Source organism: Alternaria ventricosa (assembly GCF_023758065.1).
Source record: "Alternaria ventricosa strain BMP 2768 chromosome Unknown scaffold_1, whole genome shotgun sequence".
NCBI lineage: Eukaryota > Fungi > Ascomycota > Dothideomycetes > Pleosporales > Pleosporaceae > Alternaria > Alternaria ventricosa.
The window spans coordinates 581,956-603,851 of record NW_026055681.1 but is presented as its reverse complement, the minus strand read 5'-3'; the positions used below and the strand labels follow the sequence as shown (position 1 = coordinate 603,851).

Genomic DNA, 21,896 nt, shown 5'->3' with positions numbered 1-21,896 from the left:
TGTCGTTGTAGAAAGATAAAGGATAAATTCAGCGAACGCTAGTATTTGAGGAGGGATGAGTTATTGCAAGAATGTACGAAGATACAAGAGACGAATGGTCGAGTGGGACTGATGTTGACGTCTGAGGGTGTGTTATTGAATACATATCTGAAAGTGCCATTAACCTTATATATCGTGTAGTCCAACGACGGTCAACGCGCCGAAGGCCCAAGATGCCGCCTCTAATTCACCGCAGATCTCGTCCGAAAGATTGGTAATTTCACCTTGATTTGAATAATTCTGGCTACTTCGAGCAAAAGGTCAGAAGAGAAGTCCGACTAGGTGGTTGCCCGAGGTATCGTCTTTAAAGTTTCGGCAACACTCGTGACCGGTCGGGCAAACATGTCCCCGCGGCCTTCCATCGATCACTTTGAATGTTCTGCGCTACAGCTACCTTAGCGCATACTTGTGGTATGTGGTCAGCTAAAACTGCGCCTGCAGCTGTCCAGGAACACAAGTTCTGTCCCGTCGCAATACGCGATAGAGCGAAACTCTTCTCGAGCAACTTAGAGTCGACTTTGCGACGAATGTCGTTTTGAATTCAGAGGTAGCCTCGTGGTGTAGATGTAAGATTACTGAACTCGCTGTCGGATGGTCCCGAGGTCTGCTTCAAAGTCTCTGCGGAGTTCTCTTGAGTGCCGCACGGACGTTAAGTGGATGTATTGATTAATCAACATTTCCATTGCGTCCCGAACAGAGTCCATAAAACGTATTGCAGAACCTGTCGCTGTGCGGTGTTCGATATACGCTTCAATGGACGTACAATTCATCCGGCCGAATGAGATACCCGAAGGAAGGCATTCCATACAGAAACCGCGGACGTCCGAAGCCATCATATTCTATTGGATCTACGCACAAGTTTGGCGCTTGAACTACTCTTTCTCAAAGGGCGGCAACGGTGCATGCACGACGCATGAAAGTTGCAAGCAAGTTCGGCCACGTAGAAAGAGGAAAGAAGATGGGCGCGGGTGCTATGGCCAACTCGGAATGTGGAGATGGCTCTGAGGTCCAACTGCGCCCGTTGTGCATGCTGCTACACAGGGAGCGAGGGTCGAAGATATGTTGATAATCGGGAGCCAGTTCGCGAAACCATTATGAGTTTCGATTAATCGTCCAAGTCCGTCTGCGTCAGGCGACGAGGAGCGAAGTTCGAAAGAGCTGGGAACAAGACTCGCCAGCTTTGCCTCCCGATGAAGCAGCAGAGGCAGAGACCAACTGGAACGGTCCTACGCCGCATCGACAGAGGAGTCTTGCATCAATTCCTGCGATGCATGCGTTCGAGACTGCGACATCCTTTTCTAGATTGACAGCAGGGTCATCGATATGTCGTAGCTTCGTAAGGGATGTCCAGACCGGTATATCGGTTGCTTCTATATGTCGCAGGGGATTTGATCCGGCACTTATGGATGTGGGCACGCACGACGTGTGCTGGAGATGTTGGAGGAAAGTCGTTCGATTAGCTGCACAATGAGCATGCAGAGTGTATCGGCACATTAGGCGAGCAAGCTGTGGGGTTGCGGCAAGTAAAATGCTTATACTCGCCTTCGGTATGTCCTCTGGATTGAGCGTTCACAGGTGCATTGTGTTTTGCATACTGGACGTGTTGGCCGCCTGGACAAGGTCGCGTGAGTGCCTGAGGCAGGCCAGACCGCTCATGCCTCGTTTCAATCATCTGTCGCGCGTATACATGCCTGTCTGATTAGGAAGGCGGCGACACCTCGTCCGCAATCTTGGGTAAGTAAGCCCGAAACGTCGCGCCGTATCCACACATGATGTGTTGGGGTCTCATTTCCCAGCGATCATAGGTGGGCGAGGACTTGTTGCTTCAGCGTGGCCCAGTGTCGCAGCTTCTCATGTTCCGCATGTGCACCTCAGCTTGCGTCTTGCAAGAGCAGACGTCAGCTTTGTTGTAGGTAGCCTCGTTGCACGGTGGGTGGGCTCGTTGACGGTTGACAATCTTACGACAGCCAGTGAAGTCGGTCAGATCGTCTTGGCGGCGGATCGCGAAATTGCTCCTCGGCCCAGCGTCGTCTTGAAACCACCTGGCCAAGGTTGGTGCATCCCAACCCTGCAGCATTTGTCGCTTGTTCCCCCCCGGTATCGTCACCCTGCCACGGCGCAGACGAGGTGATCCTGTCAAATGCCATGGGTCCCGTTGGCGCGACATGCCGAAGAGCCAATCGAACCACCGATCTCATGCAGCGCCTTACCCTGGTCCTGGCTCCGCAACGGGCGGGTTCTCGACTCTGCAATTTCTCCCAGACGCCCCGAAAGTGGATGAGTGATTGCCGCTGGTATGATGACAGCGAAGTGTGGAGGCGCCAGGCTCGTTTCCTGGCGGACCGGTGGTGATACTGGCGCACATTCCGCCGTTCTCTGCATCTCTTCCTTCTCTCAACCTCTCCACGACTGTGTCGCGGCCTGTTCCATTTCTTTGGCTCACTAGAGCTGTCCATTCCTTTACAACCACGCCTATATCTTCCTGTCTTTCCTTCATACTCACTATACCTTCACTCTAACGAATTTGAAACCCAAGATGCCCGGGATGCTTACAAGGTCGAAGTCATTGAGGTTTCTGAGAAACAATCGCAGGGACGCCACGGAGCAAGACAATGGGGCCTCAATGCCGCCTGTTAAGGGTTCTCAAACAGGCGTTGACAAATACAAGCCCTCCACTTCCGATTTGAGCACCGAAGTAAATCTAGGAGTCCCAGGCACGGCAGTGCGGCCAAGCACATCGAGTGGACCTGGAGAGCGTCCATTCATGTTCCATAGGAAAACAAATCTTGCACCATCGATCTATTCTCAGGACCATATCCACTCGTTCCAATCGCCTACTACTTCCACAACTGTACTCTACAGTCCAGACGCCACGAAAGAACGAGGGGTCATTGGTATCGCTCTTGGGTCACCCACCTCAGGTTCACACTGGAAATCAACGCCTGAGGCTGCGGTACCAACAACCGACTCGAAACCCGCCCATTCTCCAATGGCAACACTAAACCACCCCAACGACTCTTCGGCTTCGCTGAGCAGCCGTGTTGAGGCACCCAAGTCCAAAATCAGCCGATGGAAGTCGTTGTTTCGTAAAGCGCCTCCTCCTCAACCAGAAAAGCCATCGTTCTATCAGCTGGCGCAGACCGTTGCCGCGGCACCTCGCGCAGACAGCCACCATGACGAGGAAGCCAATGAGTCCCAGGCAGCTCGACCGGAAGAAAAGGAGAGGGAGAAGTTGCGCAGTGTGTCACCGCCGACCTATAGGCCGAATATCCGAGCATCGCGGAAATGGGCTCCAGGAGAGTTCGTCCCACCTCAGTCGCCACCGGAGACGTCTGCGACCCGAGATCGTGCTATGACGCTCGGAAATATGCCGTCACATGGGCCTAAGAAGTCTATGCAACGGTCTTTCACAACACCTGCTCTAGGAGCGCGAGGCGTTGCAGGCGAGGTCCCACCTGTGCCACAGGTTGAAGTATCGGGCACAACCAACAAAGCACTACCACAGAATCCGACCGGGCCCGCAGATGATGGAGGGCCGCTTCTGGACGTCAGCCTTCCCGATATCACAATGGAAAGATACAGCGTCATGTTCGGAAACCTCTTGCAGTCCGACCCGAACCGATTATCCCTTTTGGCAAGACGGCAAGGCAACTCCGAGAAGATCAAGCCGCTGATGGAGCTGTCTGCAAAGGTATGTGTCCGAAGGTATGGCTATTTTCAACTAGGGCTAACGTGAAAGTAGGACGATCAGAAGGACGAAAGTCCCGTAGATTACAATCTTCAGCGCAGGGTGACGTCGCCCGCTCCAGCGTCTGGCTCACCACGACTGTCCCTATTTCCGTCCACCAACCCCGGCCGCGCACCGTCACCTCTGTCAGGATCTATCATGAGCCGTAGCAAAAAGGATCTGAAGCGGTCCCGGACGATGCCCACGAAGTCTCCCCTTCAGCAGACTTTCGCTCAGAATACAGAGAACACGACCAGACAGATGGATTCTACCAAGCTGAAGCCTGTAGCATCTCCGTACCTGAAGCCAGCATTGACCCCTACCTCGATTTGCAGCTTCGAATCTGAGGCCGAATCGATCACGATCATAGTCGCCCAGGCATCACCCGGTCATCCTAAACCGATTACGTTGCATCTTGACGAGCGAGAGCCTGAATGGGAGATTTGCACGAAGCCAGTGAGGGCTCTGAAAAGCGAGACCCTTACAGTCAACAGCGAGCCGTCGTCCCCACTAATCCGCTCGCCCTCGCAACAGCAGCCGAAGGTGACCAAACTCAGCGCGCTGTCATCGCACCCGTCTTCTGCACCTCTTGACGCACCCTCCCCACTGCAGAGGTTGCAGAGCTTGTCAACTCCACCACACTCGGCCAGTAGACTCGGTGAGAAGCGAGCTGAGATCCAAGCAAGAAGGAGAGAAGGAAAGACAGAAGAAGTCGCCACAGCGAAAGCCATGGTTGGCGTCGCAAGAAGTGTATCTGTCAGCAGAGCGAATAGCCCAAGAGGCGTGGTTCGCACTTTGACGAGTCCGCACGAGGATCGTGTGGTGGATCGATTGGCCCTCACCCCTACAATGGTGGAAGTCAGGAACCGGAAGAGCCAGAGGGTACAGCTCGAAGATGCATAAGCTTTGTCTCTTCATTCACTTCTACAAACTTTGGAGAACATCTCGTTCTTCTTCTTTTTCGTTTGTCCTTCTACGTTGAATCGCGTTTCTAGCGATCGGGACTTGGTATTACTAGGGCGTTGTGCGCTGATACACCGAGAGTTGCAAAATGTACTCGCGTGCCATTTGGGTTTATGCGGGTTGTTTCTTATAAGCGAGGGTCGTTCTGGTTGCATTCTCCAGGATATCCCTGGACTTCTTCATGTGCGGCTAGGGATGATTCGAGACGTACTGCTGGTCGGTGAAAGGATAGGGTTAGGCGAAAGACTTTGGTACCGCCAGAAGGCCTGCAAGTTTGCGAATGGATCTTTCAACAACTACAGTATTGCTGCGCTTATCGTCACTTTGTCGCTGACTAGAGCTTGTGAGTTCTGGGCTCCTGCTGAACGCCGTGCGTCCCGAAACCCACATTCCTGGAATGGGGCCGAGAGGATCGACCGGTGAACCGGTAGAATGCATCGCATCGGCGCTGTTTCGTATGTATACAGGGTTGCGAACGCTTTCGGGATGTCTTCTGGTACTGCGAAAAGCTGTCTAGAAAGAACGAGCATTCGGTTGAGTGTGTTCTGGCACAGACTTCTCCCGCGTACTCTTCGTAGGCAGGCATGGCACATGGTCGCAGCTACCGTTTGGAGAAGCGTGGTGGCTATGGCGCGAACCACCTGGCCACCCCCGCTCGGGAGCGGAAGCAGGAAGGCGCACCATCATCTCACTGCCGTCCACCCAGCAGACTTCAGCCAAAGTGACCGAGCTCCAGCCTCTCGTCTCCGAGACCTACAGCGCACACTACCTAGGTGCATGCTGAATTTGTTTCCTGCGAAGAGGGCCGGCTCTCAAGCAACTTTCGGGGTGTGGCCCTCACCATTCAGCCCCCACCTCTTGGCGAGCAGCAGGCCTCAAGCCTCACCCGTCACGATAGGCCCTCATACTGGCAGCAGAGCGCATCTGTCAAATTAAGAGCCGGACTAGTCAGAGATGTGGCTGCAAAGAAGCCACCAGCCAAGCCTTTCCTGCTTTACGATACAGTATGCCACTCGCTTCCAGGCTAGACGGCATCACACAGCCCGCCTGGCCTGAAGCCATCGCTACTCATCATTGGAGCGGCCGCGCTAGATAGCACAATGAGCGCTGCACCTCGGTCAAGCAATACTGTCGCCTACGCCTGGCTCAGCAAAGGCTTAGCCTAATGTAAACAGCGGTCGCAGGCCACCCAGTCAGACTCGAGCAAGGCGGAGTACCGATGGGAAGGAACCCTCTTCAGCCTTCTGAGGGACTTCCCCTTCTCACTTTACAATCAATCTATTCTATTCCAGCTTGGCTATCCAATCTTCCCCTTCGGCCTCCATCGCATTATCTTACGCAACGACTCTGCGTGTAGCTCTGCTTCCTCTCGTACTGATTGAGCATGTATTAGAAAGGCCCATCACTGCGCGCAGTTGGTGCTTATCGCAAGCCTAGTCAGCCCTAAATCTGAGGATCAGTCGAGACATTCGATTTTCAGCCTGCTCAGGCTCAACCATCCTCGATACAACGAGAACCAGGACCAGAAACCAGAAACCAGTGGAAGGCTTCGCCCTAATGGTCTCAACACGATCTGGGAGCGCTATCTAGCCAACCAGCAAAGCAAAACGGCCACCTTCGAGGGACAATAACTCGTTATCGAGAATGTCCGGTCTTGAGGTAGGTCTACTCTTTTATGCCCCGAAACTTCATCTGCAGGTGTGCGCACGCGACCTCGCCCAAGAATACAAGTCTCCTCTTCTGACTGTTGCTCACAATTAATCAGATCGTCGCAGCAGTGTCTGCTGTTGTTTCCGCGTTCCACGGTGGATCAGAGCTCCTCAAGCTTGTCAAGCAGAAACGCCGCGCTCGTAAAGCCCGCGATCAAGGTCAGCAAGAATGGGAGGAGGAGCAGCTACAAGACTCTCTTATCGCTGGAGAACAGCAGATTGCTCTAAGATATAAGCAAGATCAGAGAGAGTTGGGTGACTATGTGCGCGTTGGAGATGGTAAGTTCTACGAGACAGGCTCGTATAGTGGACTTGAGAATTAAGACATGCGCACAGATACCGCTCGGGAACGTCTCTACCATATAGGCTTCATGCTGCAGGCCGAAATAATCAACAGTTTACGGCAAGCCGCTACGAAGTGAGTATCCAGATGTTTGGCATATCGGGATAGAGCTAACGTTGAGCCTCCAGCGAAGTTTGTGTGCTTAATCTGCATGTCCTCCACGAAGCCTCCATTACGAATCGAAAAGAGACTCTGACGACATTGGACGAGCTGAAACAAAGAATCTACATAGCAAAGCCGATGGTGCGACCGTTGAGGGCGGTCGGTGAGAACTACAAGGACATATCAAGTGACTCGAGGCATGGCCAGATACGTTCACTGCCAGATAGCTATCCGACCGCAAGCTTTCCATCGCAGAACGATTTTGGTTATACTGGACACAGTCTGCCCGACTATTGCCGGCCCCAAGACACGTCGAGAGCGTCTCGGCCGGCCTATACCCCTGCTCAAGCTGTGGAGCCTGTCATTCTAGCTCTGGACAGACTTCGCCCTGAAGACCGCGCATCGATTATGAATGATATCCAGCACATGATTAGCTCTTATCAAGGCCTTAACGTCGAAAACGAGTCAAGACTAGGGAAACCCCACAGGCATAGTGGTGCCCATCCCACCCGCCGAGATACGCTGACCACGCTCAATGACCGAGACGCATATACTGAATCAATGCAAGAGCTGGATAGAAGCCTGAATGAGCGTTCCCATGATTCACCCTTGGCTTCCAGTCAAGTGAATACCGTTAGGCCGATAAAGGAGCAGCATGTCTACAATCAGCCGCATCCCGCAAGTAGTTCATTTCACCAGACAGGAACGCATACACTACATCCTCGATGGTCTGATACCTCTAGCTCTACGCAGTCTAACACAGCTTCTCTTGGCCGCAAAAGCTCCAACTCATCGCAAGGTGAACATGCCCGACCTCCAGTAGCACCATATGATCAAGACGATGAGATTCGTAGTGCTCCGCCATACAGCTCTCCCTATATGGCGCCAGAAGACAGATATACACCTTCTCCCATTGCACCCCTGGCACCTTTACGCCCTCAATCTCATGCGCCGCCCATCAATACACCCAAGAACGACGCAAATGCACCTACGCACATGCCTTGGCCTGGATCACAACAGCAACGAGATCCTTCCCCTTCACTTTCCCAAACACCATCCGTACCGTATACGCAGCCACAGCAATATCCTGCAACAGCTGAAGGACACCTTGCCAGCCTTAGACAGTTCGTGCACCCTCAGCATTATATTGCACCTGCAACAGAACGCGGCATACCCGGCCAACGTAGCAACGGCAACTCCCAAGCGGCTGTGTATAGTTCTCCAACAGCAGCCGCTACTTCTTTGATGCCAGTTTCTCCAGCTACAAGCCGACCTCGACATGCTAGTTTTACGCCCTCTGTCGCCTCAACCGACAGCAGCAGCTCTATTCCGATCGGCATCCTTCCAGGCCACGGCATGCGCAACAACATCAGATTCGATACTATTAAAAGCGGACCAGCAGGTGGTGAAAGAATGATGAACGGCCGCCCTAACAAGGACAACGATTACTGGGGATTTTGCAAGGGTGCCTGGGCTGTCAGAGAAGACCTTAAGAACGGTATCACAGTCCGCACTCAGCCCTGCGGCTACTACAACACAAAGCAGATTTGGGGGTGTAAGCATTGCACCTTCACGGGCGACGTCTTCACGAAGCCGCACCCCACGAAAAAGAACAAGACTGTCGAGATAGTGGACCCGCGTGTCAAGACTTCCATGTCCGGGATACGGTATCGGTAAGCGTGTCCTTGTTCAAAAAGCATGTGAGAAATATGCTGACTTCGTCTCCCACTCTCCAGGTGGATGTTTCTCGCTAAATCACACGTGAAGAAGAAGGCAGCAGAACCTAGCTCAAACGACGACAACTTCGGCTGCCTGCTTTGCTCAGGGCAGGACAAAGTCACGGGCGTTTACGGTGGTGTGGAAACACTTATGAACCATATTGCGCTCACGCACGTGGCGGACATGAGCGAGCAGGCACAAAAGAAAGCCAATTGTATTCTCGGCAGAGTGGCCGGCTTTGACGAAGAGTTCGACATCAACATACCGATCTTCAAGGAGGCGGAGCTTGCTGGCTAAGTACATACAACGGGATTTCGAACTGGGGCTGGGGGGAATGGCGTTACGGAATTGTGTTCGAGGATACCCTTGCCTTTCGTGTGTTGTGTTGTAACATAAAAACCTTCACGGTGATCTATACCGATCTATCATACAAGCAAAGCACTCCGCATCTCTTTATTGTGCAATTTTGATAGAACAGCTTTCTTCGCACAATCTAAAGCATGTGTTTATATCTAGCTTTTTCAGATCAAGTACATGACGAAGCGCACGATCAGTTCGACTAATCCTGAAGACCAACAGCATCATCTGTTTACTTCTCCGATTTCGACGGCTCCGACAGCGACGTGCCTGGCCGCCAGTTCTTGTACCGTTCGGCTTCATCCGCAATGGTATGTGGGACGTGTTGCTGCAGCGCCTGCTCAAAATGTCGCATGTACAGTCTCGGCTCGCTGTTGGGATCCATTGTGTAGTCCGTAATCGCCAACTCGATAGCGACAGCGCACAATCCACTGATATCTGCTCCACTGCTCCCGTCTGTCTTCTTGGCAACAACATCGAGATCGACGTCCTCTGCAAGCGGTCTCTTTCTCGTATGGATTTGCAGGATCTGCCTCCGCGCTTCTTCAGTCGGAAGGCCGATGTGAATATGAGCATCGAAACGACCGGTACGGATGAGCGCCGAGTCGAGAATGTCAGGCCGATTGGTCGCGCCGATGATGAACACATCCTTGAGTGCTTCAATACCATCCATCTCGTTTAGTAGCGTTGTAACGACGTTGAGACCGCTATCCTGCGTCTTCTCGCGCGACTTGCCGATGGAGTCGATTTCGTCGAAGAAGATGATGCACGGTTTTGCCGCGCGTGCTCTACGGAATACATCCCGGATAGCTCGCTCGGACTCGCCCACATACATCTTGATGAGTTCAGAGCCTTTGACCGCGAGGAAGTTCTGCTTACTCTCCGTCGCAACCGCTTGTGCGATCAGAGTCTTCGCGCAGCCGGGCGGGCCATAGAGTAGAACGCCTTTTCGGGATTGAGGGCCGCCGAATTTGATGTCAAGGTCAGGATACTAGAGATACGATTAGTTTTGAGCCTGGTTGCAGAAGTAGAGGAATGCCTAAGGGTGCACCGTACACGGCCGTGGGAGATATAGAGATGATAAAGGAATGTAGCTTACCTTGAACGGACGGATAGTAATGGCTTCAAGCACAGCGCGAACATGATCCAGACCGGCGATGTCTGTCCATCGGACCTTGGGCACTTCTAGAATGCTATCTTTGAGGACCGTCGGTTGTACCTCTCCGAATACGGCATCAAAATCTTCCTGACAAACATAGTCTGTTTGCTCAAGCTTCTCGCCAAAGGTGGTCTTTTCTTCCTCGCTTATCGTCTCATCTATCTGCTGTTCGCGTCGGTCTCGGGCGAGAAGACACAGATCGTGAATGTCGCGTCCGACGAAACCGTGTGTGCGCTCTGCCAGCGCTGGGAAGTCAAGGTCTCCAAGTTTGCTCGTAGTGCCCAGAATTTGTCGGAGAATATCTTCTCGCTGATTGGTGTTGGGTGGAAAGATCTCTAGCTTCGTTTTGAAAGCTGACGGTGATCGTAACCTGGTGTCAACGTCGTATATGCTACGCGCTGCTGCTGCCACGACCACTTGGCTACCACCTAGCTTGGACAACTCATCCCGCAGCTTGTTTACAAGCGTCTCAGCTTTTTCGAGAAACCTGTCGAGGTTATCCATGATGATCAAGCTCGGTTGATTGTCACGAGCGTCCTCGAAAGCATCGGATATTGCCTTAGCTTGTCCTTTCGGATGCGTGTCTGGATCTACTCGGTACACTTCTTGCCATGGGCATTCCGCTAGCCGTTCTAGTAGAAGACTTTTGCCTGTACCCTCGGGGCCGTGTAGTAAGAAAGAAGTAGGTCCACAAAGGCGAACGTCGCGTTGATGAGGTAGAGTGTTTGTGAGGTAAGAGAGGCGCTTGTTCATCGTAGTAATATGAGCAGAAAGTCCGCCGATGCCATCGCCCCTTACCTGGAGAACCTGCTTGGAAGCTCTCGGGGTCTGCTGAGTAGGGATATCACCCGTGGTAGTAACTTCAGTAGTAAGTTCGTCGAAATAGGTCGCGTGCTTCTCAGTTGGCAACGGATCAATGTTCTGCACAGTGACACGCAACTTTTGGCTCTTCTGCTTGAAGCCTTTTTGCTGAACTGGAAAGCTGCATCCCGGAAGAATAATGTCAGAGTCCACTGCTACACAGCTGTCAGAAATAGTAGCAAAATTTGATCGTTGACCTACCTAAAGTGTGTCGTAGCCAATACAAAAGTTGCTCATTCGAGCTGAACTTGGCAGTTTGGTTTGGTGCATCTGCGAGACTGATCTCTATGGATTTGAGAGGCTTCCAGGAGTCTACCTTCTCAATGAAGACGGGATCATTAAGCGAGAGGTCGTATTGCTCTCGCAAAAGATCAGACACCTTGGCGATCGGCTTGTTGCCAGGATTTGTCTGCGAGGCTAGCCAGGCCACTCCATAACCTTTGAAACCGGCAGCAGTACTCAGCCGTACACAATCGCCATTGACAAGCCCCAACGATTTCAGCTCTTTCTGTGATAGATGAACACGGAAGGCGCCGCCCTCGAGTGCGTTACTGGGAATGCTCGGAGGATTGCGCTCTAGAGGGCGCAGAGTGTAAGATGTTGCCGGGCTCATATTGTCACCGCGCACTGCAGCAAATGTCAAGACGGGTGGTGAAAATCTCGGAAGTGCTTTGGGTGCGTCGCTGGTGTGACTCACGTCACGTGCGTACTGGAAGCTTCAACTTTGGAAGTCTCTAATTAGCATGCGAATTCATCTCCACCTGTACCTAGGTACCATTGCCTCTTAGCGCAGGAATGTCAGGGCCCTCCAATGCAGCCCGATGTGGTGAAGGATGCTGGGTGACTAAGCGACTAGGAGCTAGGCCGGATGGGTGTGTTAGCGCGGGCCCATTCCGAAGCTTTTCTGAGTATCGCGCTCGAGAGAGGGTAGCTTGCCATGTTTCGAAGCCGTGCAATTTATGCCACCGCCGCGCCTTCCTCGACATCTTCGGCCATGTCATCCTTCGGGGACCGCGTACCAGATTCGCTGCACCCACAGGACGACGCCCGCATCATCCTCGACCGTCGGCGATGAATCCCCGCAAACCACCACTGCCGACAGCCACAAGACAGGGAAGGAAAGCTGGTTCAACGGGGGGTTGATCAGACTTGTACCCTGGACTCGGACTACTCCGTCTACCCAATTGCAACCTCCATCGCCGCCGCAATCGCAATCGCAATCGCAAGCCCAGAACCCTCCTACGTCTGAATTGAATGAAGAGGGGAAGGGCATATCCGAAGAGCAGGCATCTGATACTAGTGCTGTATTGATCAGAAAAACCACTGAATCGCCAGCGCAGCGCCAGCGAAGGGTATTGCGTTTGCATTCAGGAACACGCCCACAGGACAAGCACACAGGGAAGGCGGACAGTCCAAATCAAGATTTTGAGTCCGCGAGGAAGGCCGAGCATACTGTGGAGAGACGCTTGGGCCAGCCAGCTGTTGTAAGGAAGGTTGTGGCCTTACCTGTCTCTCCCGAAACAAGAGAACGTGAACGGAAACACCAAGACCCTATACGCAAAGATCAGAGTAGGCAAAATCCGACCGCAAGTAACGAGAAGGAGGTCGCTACAACTCTTCGAGATGACGATACTACAGTCATACGTCAGCAGCTCCAGGGCCTGTTCGAGCAAGTCAAAGCCCTCCAGGCCGCATTAGAAACAAAGATTGCGCTGGGACAGCTGCCGTCTTCGTCCCCCAGGGAACAGGACATACCGATTGCGGCACCTGTCATACCCCGGAACGATGGACACTCCTCCACCCCGATACAGTCGTTACTAGGACATGCTTCGATGAGCGGCGACCCGGTTTTTTCCCGTCATTCTGGTACCTCCTATCCGAAGACCCTGTCTCGCACACTTGAGTATAGCCAGAAAGCCCTCCGTAAGTCGGTCTACACATTAGGCAGTGTGGCTACAGAGCTAGAAACAGCACGCTCTCTAGCAGTGGCCCCAGCTGCCCGATATGCTCGTGACTGCATACGCGTATTGGATGAAGACGCAGCAATCGAGGGTGACTTTGAGCTTAAGCAGGCTCTGAGAGCGTCATACAGGAACTGGAACTTGCTCCACGCGGAACAAAAACGCTCTGATCGCGTGAGTGGGCGACCGGATCTACTCTTGAAGCTACAAGTCAGCGACATAAAAGCAACGTCATCCAAGATTGGCAGTAATGTAAAAGAATTGAAGAAAGAGCTTGCTCGTATGTCACCAACCACACCAAGAGCGCCGAAACCAGTTCTTCCGTCGGTGGAAGAGTATCGCCAGCAAGCTCACGATCATGCCGAAAATGTGAAGAAATTCCCAAGAGGCACTGAGCTAAAAAGCTCAGAGAAGAAGATTGACGGCGAGAGGTTGACGCGAAGAATCCATACACAGTCACGCCTAATGAAGTCATCAGACGAATTGAGCATCAATATTGAAGATGGTCGCGGAAGGACTACAACGATCGAGCAATCTAAGGGGACAGAAACCGAAAATCCGCCGCCTTTACAGCAGAAGCCAGAAATTAGTCCAACCACTACTGCCAATCTGTCACCCAAACCAAGACCGGGTACCGCTGAAATGAGTGAGCAATCGCTCCTTGAAGAACTCTTCCCAGAGGCAAGCACTACTCTGCAACCTCGTCAGCCCGAGCAAAGCGACAGGTATCCCAAGCTTAACCTCCCGGACTCAACGCCCATCATTCGTCGGGAAGTATACGAACCTACTCCGTCACTCAAAGAGCAAGTGGTCAATTCGTTGCGCAAGCAGGGGGAACAAATTACTGTTCTTCAACTCACGAACTGTAGCACCGAGCTGACTGAAGCCGATTTCCGTCGCATCATACCAAAGAGCCAGCACATTGAGGGTTGGCATCGAGATGGCGACCTTTATAAGATTGTGCCTGGCCGTGACCCGCTGAGTCTAGAGCGACTGCCCTTCTATTACTTACTTTTCAAGAACGCAGAGGCCGCCCTCGCGTATCAGAAGAATGCTTCGAGATTGCACAAGCTGAGCGCTCTCCACCAGCCCGCGAGTATCTTTTCCGCCATCCCACCCCCTAGAGGGTTCCTCGAAGAGGGTGAAGATATCACAGCTGCCATCTCAGCCTACAATCTTCTGCCGGCACATCACCCCATGAGTCTCAATGTTCTCATGCAGCCCTACAACCCCGTACTGCGTGCGTTGGTGGAGAGAGGCGGCTACCAACCCATCGCACCCTCGGTTGATGAGAAGGGAAACACCGTATGGAGGGTGCTCATGCATATCGAAGGCTACGAGCCTAGCACTTCGGACCTGTTCAAAATCTTCTCTCGTGATGCCTACAAACATGGCATGACTCTTCCCTTGCGCAACGAGTCGCAAACTTCAATTCACCGTCTTCGCGATGTGATTAATCTGAAGACGTCGTCCAAGGCCGTCTCGTCGAATCGTCCTCGCGCATACGGCACCTTTGATCAGCCAGCAAATCCAGAGTTGGAGACGACGTACGATGACCCGGCGATTCAGAGCATGCTATCTGGTGCAAACGAAGACAGCCCCAGCCAAACGAATCAGCTAGTCATGAACCGCGTATACAACCGATGGGTCCTGGATTTTGAAGACGAAGATACTGCTCACAGATGGAGTGTGAGGTGGCATCGCAGAGTACTGCCTGAATTGAGCCATACCAGGGGCGCGTGGAAAGACAGCGAAGAGGCGAGGATTTGCAACACTGAACTGTTGTGGTGATGCAATAAATGTATAATAGTCTGTATATGTAATGATGAATTTGCCTCCAAATATACCAATCTAGCCGTCTGCTACGTTGTGGTGTAAAACACCGGGTATCATAATGCCGTATCTCGTGCGCTCATTCCTGATGTGAAGCCTATGAAAGTGCTACGAGCTCATGCCGGCGGCGGTGAGGAAGGCCGGACTCCAGTATTCGTTCTCTCCGGCTTGTGTGTCGACCCAGACCAGACTGTCTGCCATGAGGTCCTCGACCACAGCATGGGCCCGAGGTCTCTCCCAGTTGAGATTAAGCTGCAACATGGATACTGTGACGTAGCCAAGAACCTGTATAGCCTCGAGTACCGTGCTCTGATCGGTATTCAACTCCTTGGGTACGCTCCTTATCAAGCTTCTGTGCCCAATTTTCATGATGGAGAAGCAGGATCCGAGGGGAGCGAGCGAGTCCACGGCGCGCTTGATGTCGTCATCGCTGACTTCCATGCTCCCGCCTATGCGCTGGGATTTGGATATGCGGGCTTTGAGATCCGAGACGCTGATGAGCCCGCCGTTCTCTGATCTCGTGGCCCGACACTCTTCCACAATCAAGACACCCAAGTTGAAGTAGAAGTCGTTCACACTCCCGCCCAGCAGTTGTGCCCAGATGCTCTCCCCGCCAGCGCCACTTGGCTTGCCATCTTTATTGTCCCGGTGGTACGAGGAAGCGAGGAAGTCGATGTTCAGCGCCGAGCACATGCGCGCGAACTCGGCGCGGAACGCAGGGTTGGCGCGGATGTCTTTGGAGTGGGTGACGGCGAAGTTGTGGAGGAGCGACTGGAAGACGGACAGCTGGGTCGAGAGGGAGTCGGCATTGCGGGTTCGCAGCGTGGCGCCGTGCGACGTGTAGTGGTGGTTCTGCAGGCCGCGCGAGGAGAGCGACGAGAGGCCGGGGGTGCGGCGGCGGTCCATGGCGGCGGTTGTGCGCGTGCGTCTTCAGTGCGTCGTCTGTTGGATGGCTCGGATGGATGCTTCTGCGGGTAACATGAAGAGGTTGAATGCGCCAGTTCCACGGTAACAACTCGAGGCTACGGCTAGCGGGCGGCGGGCTCTTCGAGGGCTGCAGATGCTCCTGTCACCTGCAACTGCTCCCTTGCGTGCGCGCTGGTCTCAGGGCGTGGGTGACGGTTTCACTGTTGGCAGTAGGTCGGGCCGGGCGGGGTAGGGCGATGAGATATCGTCAAGGTTGCACGTCGCCCAGGCAGATGGCGTCTAGACAACAGGATGGCTGCCACGACGGCTTCTTGTCAAGGGACACCCATCAATCAGATGGTTCCCTCGAGCACAAGTGGAGAGTCGGGATGAGATCGCCATCCCGAGCCGAGCCTCGTACTAACTCAATGACGTATGGCGTGTGTTTCGGGGAGATATCGGTCACTCTTTACCGGTACATGGCATCAGATGTCCACAAGCTCCCCCGATAGCTACTCATGCGGCGAAACAATCTTAAGCGCTGGGGGCGACGCGTCCGTTCGACCTCGATTCCTTCCTGACCACTTCCAGCGTCTGCCTGGACCCTGCATCAGAGCTAGGCTGCCGCGCTCACGTGTTTTGATATTTTCGCGTCTTGCCCTTCCTGGAATTCATGATACCCCATTTCTCACCTGCTCGAGTAGAGCTTTGCGAAAAACCTATCCTCAAAATTCTCCGACACTCCTGGTTCGAGGAAATCTTCCGCCCTAGGATGGACCCGTCAATAATCAACAACTGCGTACTGCTGCTGAATTTGCCCCCCAAGGCACTTGCCGGCATCGACCTCCTGTCCTTCACTTCATCACCACGTTTTCGAGGAGTGAAAAACATTCCACCAGGCCTGCATTTTGTTTTCACTGCAAGCGACAGCACTTTGTCTGTGAGACACGGCGCCTGGTTCTACGTCACCCCTGGCGTAGGCTCGCCGCAAGTCTTCGTTAAGAAATGGGACGAGAGCACCGAAGACCTCGTAGCCGAAACCTCGCAGACCGAAGTCCTGAGACACAAGGCGAACCTGGGAAGCATATGGAAAGATGGCCTGACACCTTACCGACAAAGCGTCCAGGAAGGGGACTCTGGTGCTGAAGAAGGCTGGTCTGAGGAATCTACCGACTGGAGCAAGCTTACATCCCAAGTCACACCCACTATGCTGTCGAGGATATGTGGCCTGAATCCGGATCACTGGAACTTGACATCCGCATCATCCGCCCCACAAGACCTGGACGAAATACCTGGCCTAGAGAATAGCAACAGCATGCTGCATCCGGAGAAGGAGCTACGATTCCTGCCCATCGACCTGAAAAAGACTTGGAGAGAAGGCGCGACCGGGAGGGAACGCACAGAAGCCGCGCAAGACCGATCCTGGTTTCTGGGAGATCTCATCGACAACCACTGCCAGGCGAGTGATCTTCGTGGACGAGAGGACGAAATCTTGGGCGAGCTGCAGTTTACTTTCCTTATGGTCTTGACCCTCAACAACAACTCCTGTCTCGAACAGTGGAAGCGGCTCCTGCGCCTTTTACTCACATGCCGGCAAGCCGTCAAACAGCGATCGCGCCTGTTTCTCGATTTCTTGCGATGCCTGCGGATACAGCTTGGCCATTGCGCTAATATAGAAGGCGACTTGTTCGACATGAACGATGTTGGCGGAGGCTTCTTGAAACCGCTCTTCGGCCAATTCCGCAAAGCTCTCGACGACTTCGACGGAAAGTGGAAAGCTGACTTGGTAGATGAGCTAGAGGATCTGCAAGAATATATGCAGAAAGAGTTCGGATGGGAACCAGAGGGCTCTTATCTAAAGCGCGGTATGCTGGAACTAGAGGACGGTGAACGAGTAGAGATGGAAGTCAATGGTGCAGACGCCGATGAGGAGCTTGGCGACTACGCTCCTACTGTCGTCGACCTGACCCCAGAACAGCAAAGACTGCTGAACCGGAGCGATGTCGGTCATGCAAAGCCAACAAACGGCGACGTTGATTCAGAGTCAGAAGACGACGTCGATCTAGACGATATGGACACGAGATACTGAAGCCATGAAAAGGCCGTGCATAACCGGTGAAATTGAACCAGTCTGCCCACCCGCTCAGCTCACCGGTTCTGTCTCCGCACACCTGGTCTTGTCACGTCTCGGTTGGCCGAATCAACAAACCTTGCGGCGGCACAGCGGTGCAAAAATAGGCATCTGCAGGAACGGGCAGCCCCTAGTCGCTAGTAGATATCCTGTAACCACGTGCTGATCGCGGTTATCTGCACAGCCTTACACCTAATGTCAAATGCCATCATACTTCTGCGCAATGTCTAGTTGGAGATCCAATGTGATGTAGCCAAGACGACGTGGCAACAAAGCATGCCGATGCCCGTTATAGTGCGGCGTGTCAGCCAGGCGTTCAACGCAAGGCGTTGCATAACATGAAAATAGTATAGATTTTGGCCCCCAAGTTCAGGACTGCGTCAAACCGCTTCGGGAAATTACAGCCTTGGCTCGCTATTCCCTGGCACGCTACTTGCACCCTTCATCGCCAACGCCCTTCGCCCCATCACCAATGCGGGCAGCTGAGGCTGAAGCGCCTCCAAGTCATGCATCCAGTCATGCTACGTGTACGAGCTTCGGACCGCTCATTGGCCTCGTCAAGCAGCTAAGAGCCCTACGCGGGGTGAACGGCGAGTGATCATCACGCGAAATGAAGGCTGTGCTTGCGATACCCGGTTTGAGCCCCCTTGGCCGTGGACCCAAGCGATGGTGGAACGCCTAAAGGCTTCGATAAAAGCCACGTCCAATCTCACATGTTGTGGTAAACGCCGCTGCATAACGCCCAACTCTTTCTGCTGCATTCATACTACCGGAAAACAAAACAGTATTCCACAGGCTTTGACAAAATAAACCTTCACAATGGAGAAGCAAAACGGTTAGTAACTGCCCTCCGACTGTTGTGTATGGATTTTACGCGTTTCAATGCGATCCAAGAACTACGCCGTTATGAAGCGCATAGTCCTTTGAATGACTACGCCGCCTAGCCTTCAATTTCCCTATCTCAAATACCATGACTATCTTGCTGACAGTTTTGAAGTGCCCATGCAGCAATATCCTCAGTCTCCAGACGCGACCGGTCAACCACCCATTTACCACCAAGATCCCAACGCACAATACCAGCAGCAACCAGCTATGTACACACAACAGCCTCAAGATCACCCTACTGGCTCGCCAGCGCCTCAGCATCCACAAGGCGCATACGTGCAACCTGACCACGCTGGCGCACAGCCTGGCATGCCTCCCCAACAACAAAGCGGAGCCGTCTACCAAAACGCCACGCCAATCGCGAACCTGAACCGTGGACCTGCGCCTACAGATTGCCCTGCATGCGGACAGCGTGCCATGACCAACGTCGCTTTCGAGACGGGAAATTCGACGCACGCCTGGGCTCTCGGTCTTTGCTGCCTCTGCTGCCTGGGATGCATTCCTTATGTGATGAACTCACTTAAGGACGTCCAACACAAGTGCGGTCGCTGTGGCGTGCTTCTTGCGACTTGGCATCGCAGCGGAAGCACTGAGGTTCACATTCACTCTTAGACCGTGTTGTAATTGTGCTGGGAGTGAATTGCACTATAAAGAGGGGAAGGAGATGCGCGATGGTTTGAGGCGGATGATACCCAGGGGGAGAACAGGGCGTTGAAGCAATCGGGTGCAGGGTTGGTCAACCAGCCCTGATTTTTTCTGTTATCATGAGGAGTTTTGCGCAACAAGTTTCTTTATAGTACCCGCTTTGATTGAATCTGAATAGGAACATGGAGTCGCTCCCTGATCTCTTGTTGACCGTGACGACGCGTGTTTGAGCGAAGCAGACGATCCGACGCGCTGAACCGAGAGATACTCGTTCAAGAACGGTAGTCTTTGGAAGTTGCACCCGACAAAGGTAACTGTGCCGTATGGTGCACGATTCCAATGATGTGCTAATGAGATGTGATGTGTCGTGAGCAGGATGCTCAACCCATCGAAGTGTGTGTATCGCTCGGAAATGCATGCGTCTGACGTCACCAACGGTCATCGCGCATGGACGCACATGAGAAACCAGAACATGCAGGCTGCGCAACACCATCGGCCCAGCGCCACACATCGTGAAGAATCGAAAGCAGATCCGGCACCATAATGCCGCGAAAGCCACTTTCCTGACATCACCGCCACCAATTAGCCACACAAAAGCCACCGCTAGCGAAACCAAGCTTTGGCTACATGCACCAAGCTTTTGGCAGGTTCCAAGATTCCTTGTGTCAGCCCGCTTAATCGCGTTAAGATCGCCATGCCCTCCACATCACCATGCCGCCAGCCGTCCAGATCGAGAGCAACGGCAGGGTTAGCAACCGGTTTGTGGCTGGTAATTTACCAATGCAGTGGCAGAGATGCGAAAATGATGTCGTTTGACAGAGTGCGTGGCCGTGTGACACTTTGTAGTGTGGAAATTGGCTTTGGGATATAAGACTCGCATTGCAAGCCTTTCTATCGAGTTTCCACAAGGCCTATCCCTCTTCTTTTCTCACCTTGACTGCTCAGTTGGTCCGCTAAGTGCAGGTGCTGTCGGCTTTGCTGGCACGCTACGTCGTTTGTTGCGTGACCCCTTCCGGAACAAACAATCACAACAAAGACAACAATACGTCATCAGCACGCGGTATAGATACCTCGACTCCAGCACTTCGACGCATCAACAACGAACGCACTTCCAGCAAAATGGGTTTCTTCAACAAGCGCAACACGACGCCCGTCGCCGCAGACACTACAACGGCAACCGGTGCTCACGAGAAGCGTGCCAGGCCTAGACGTGCTTCCAAAGGCGGCTCGTCCTCCTACAACAGCAGGCCTGGCTTCGGATCATGGATCAAGGCTACCTGGCTCGACATCCTCACCATGGCCCTCATGGGCGCTGTTGGCCTCGGTGTATACTTTGCTGATCCAGCCCCGAGCCGCAGCTTCCCCATCATCTTCCAAGATGGAGAGATTGTCTACCCGCAATTCGCTTACCCTATGCGGAACGAAATTGTTCCCATCTGGGCCGCCGCGCTCATGGCGTTCTTCATCCCCTTTGCCGTGTTCCTGATCGTGCAGATCCGCGCTCGCAGCTTCTGGGACCTGAACAATGCTACCATCGGACTTCTCTACGCTTTGATCACCGCGGCCGTTTTCCAGGTCTTCATCAAGTGGCTCATTGGAGGTCTTCGTCCTCACTTCCTCGCCGTCTGCAAGCCTGTCATCCCTGCCGACATCCTTGACACTGTCGGCGCCAACGACAACGGTGTCGAAGCCGGTAGCGCCTATGGCAACGTCGCAAATGGATACCGTCAAATCATGTTCGACCGCAGCATCTGCACAGGTGACAGGAAGGAGATCAACGACAGCCTTGAATCCATGCCTTCCGGTCACACCACGGCTGCGTTCGCCGGTTTCGTCTACCTGTACCTATACCTCAACGCCAAGTTGAAGGTCTTTTCCAACCACCACCCGGCTATGTGGAAGCTCATCGCTCTCTACGCACCTATTCTCGGAGCTTGCTTGATTGGAGGTGCTCTTACTATCGACGAGTACCACAACTGGGTAAGTCTTGATAATTTCCACCTTACATATCAGAACAATTACTAACGAGTCTTCAGTACGATATCCTCGCCGGAGCTGTCATCGGCACGCTGATGGCTTTCAGCGCCTACCGCATGACCTATGCTTCCGTCTGGGACTTCCGTTTCAACCACATCCCTCTCATGCGCCACGCTCCTTTCGTCTACGGCGCCGGTCCAAGCTCTTTCGATGGCTTCCACGACACTGTCTTCACTCGCAAGGCTGGATGGGGTACGATTGAGGGAACCAGCTGGGGCGGAGCACCCTTCGATGCCGCAGATGGTCCTAGGGGTACCATGATGCCGCATCCTGACGGGCCTGCTCACGGCCACCACGGCAGCGCCTCGAGCCGTGTGCAGAGGAAGCCCGTTGGTGCTGACAGGCACGGCGAGCAGATGGTCTGAGCAGGTCAGACTAAGCACCTTATGGGCTATGTCAGCTTGTGAGGATGAGGCTGCACACCTGCCTCGTGGTACGGACGAGATGAAATTGAGAAGGAAGGATGGGTTGTGCATTTACTGGGTAGCCTTCGTCGGCGACATTTGATGATCATGATAG

At 53.4% G+C, this 21,896-nt stretch overlaps 9 protein-coding genes across 9 annotated transcripts; 7 read left to right on the top strand and 2 right to left on the bottom strand.

Moving 5' to 3' along the window:
- Positions 1-3,028: 3,028 nt before the first annotated feature.
- On the top strand, positions 3,029-4,669 carry J4E93_000184 (uncharacterized protein; the record flags this gene model as incomplete). Its single annotated transcript, XM_049338147.1, has 2 exons — positions 3,029-3,730; positions 3,782-4,669. 2 exons carry the CDS (start codon positions 3,029-3,031, stop codon positions 4,667-4,669), a joined length of 1,590 nt encoding a protein of 529 aa, XP_049204032.1.
- A 1,704-nt stretch (positions 4,670-6,373) lies between these two features.
- Positions 6,374-6,761, top strand: J4E93_000183 (uncharacterized protein; the record flags this gene model as incomplete). Its single annotated transcript, XM_049338146.1, has 2 exons — positions 6,374-6,388; positions 6,495-6,761. The coding sequence occupies 2 exons, from the start codon at positions 6,374-6,376 to the stop codon at positions 6,759-6,761; spliced, it is 282 nt and encodes a 93-aa protein (XP_049204031.1).
- A 1,478-nt stretch (positions 6,762-8,239) lies between these two features.
- J4E93_000182 (uncharacterized protein) lies at positions 8,240-8,899 on the top strand (the record flags this gene model as incomplete). The annotated part of the gene is made up of 2 exons (XM_049338145.1): positions 8,240-8,556; positions 8,620-8,899. The coding sequence occupies 2 exons, from the start codon at positions 8,240-8,242 to the stop codon at positions 8,897-8,899; spliced, it is 597 nt and encodes a 198-aa protein (XP_049204030.1).
- A 292-nt stretch (positions 8,900-9,191) lies between these two features.
- J4E93_000181 (uncharacterized protein) lies at positions 9,192-11,592 on the bottom strand (the record flags this gene model as incomplete). Its single annotated transcript, XM_049338144.1, has 3 exons — positions 9,192-9,950; positions 10,059-11,131; positions 11,181-11,592. The coding sequence occupies 3 exons, from the start codon at positions 11,590-11,592 to the stop codon at positions 9,192-9,194; spliced, it is 2,244 nt and encodes a 747-aa protein (XP_049204029.1).
- A 381-nt stretch (positions 11,593-11,973) lies between these two features.
- J4E93_000180 (uncharacterized protein) lies at positions 11,974-14,731 on the top strand (the record flags this gene model as incomplete). The annotated part of the gene is made up of 2 exons (XM_049338143.1): positions 11,974-12,043; positions 12,459-14,731. The coding sequence occupies 2 exons, from the start codon at positions 11,974-11,976 to the stop codon at positions 14,729-14,731; spliced, it is 2,343 nt and encodes a 780-aa protein (XP_049204028.1).
- Positions 14,732-14,881: 150 nt separating this feature from the next.
- Positions 14,882-15,679, bottom strand: J4E93_000179 (uncharacterized protein; the record flags this gene model as incomplete). The annotated part of the gene is made up of 1 exon (XM_049338142.1): positions 14,882-15,679. The coding sequence occupies one exon, from the start codon at positions 15,677-15,679 to the stop codon at positions 14,882-14,884; it is 798 nt and encodes a 265-aa protein (XP_049204027.1).
- A 673-nt stretch (positions 15,680-16,352) lies between these two features.
- Positions 16,353-17,768, top strand: J4E93_000178 (uncharacterized protein; the record flags this gene model as incomplete). The annotated part of the gene is made up of 1 exon (XM_049338141.1): positions 16,353-17,768. One exon carries the CDS (start codon positions 16,353-16,355, stop codon positions 17,766-17,768), a length of 1,416 nt encoding a protein of 471 aa, XP_049204026.1.
- A 1,044-nt stretch (positions 17,769-18,812) lies between these two features.
- On the top strand, positions 18,813-19,307 carry J4E93_000177 (uncharacterized protein; the record flags this gene model as incomplete). Its single annotated transcript, XM_049338140.1, has 1 exon — positions 18,813-19,307. One exon carries the CDS (start codon positions 18,813-18,815, stop codon positions 19,305-19,307), a length of 495 nt encoding a protein of 164 aa, XP_049204025.1.
- A 1,152-nt stretch (positions 19,308-20,459) lies between these two features.
- J4E93_000176 (uncharacterized protein) lies at positions 20,460-21,742 on the top strand (the record flags this gene model as incomplete). Its single annotated transcript, XM_049338139.1, has 2 exons — positions 20,460-21,320; positions 21,377-21,742. 2 exons carry the CDS (start codon positions 20,460-20,462, stop codon positions 21,740-21,742), a joined length of 1,227 nt encoding a protein of 408 aa, XP_049204024.1.
- Between the last annotated feature and the right edge of the window lie 154 nt (positions 21,743-21,896).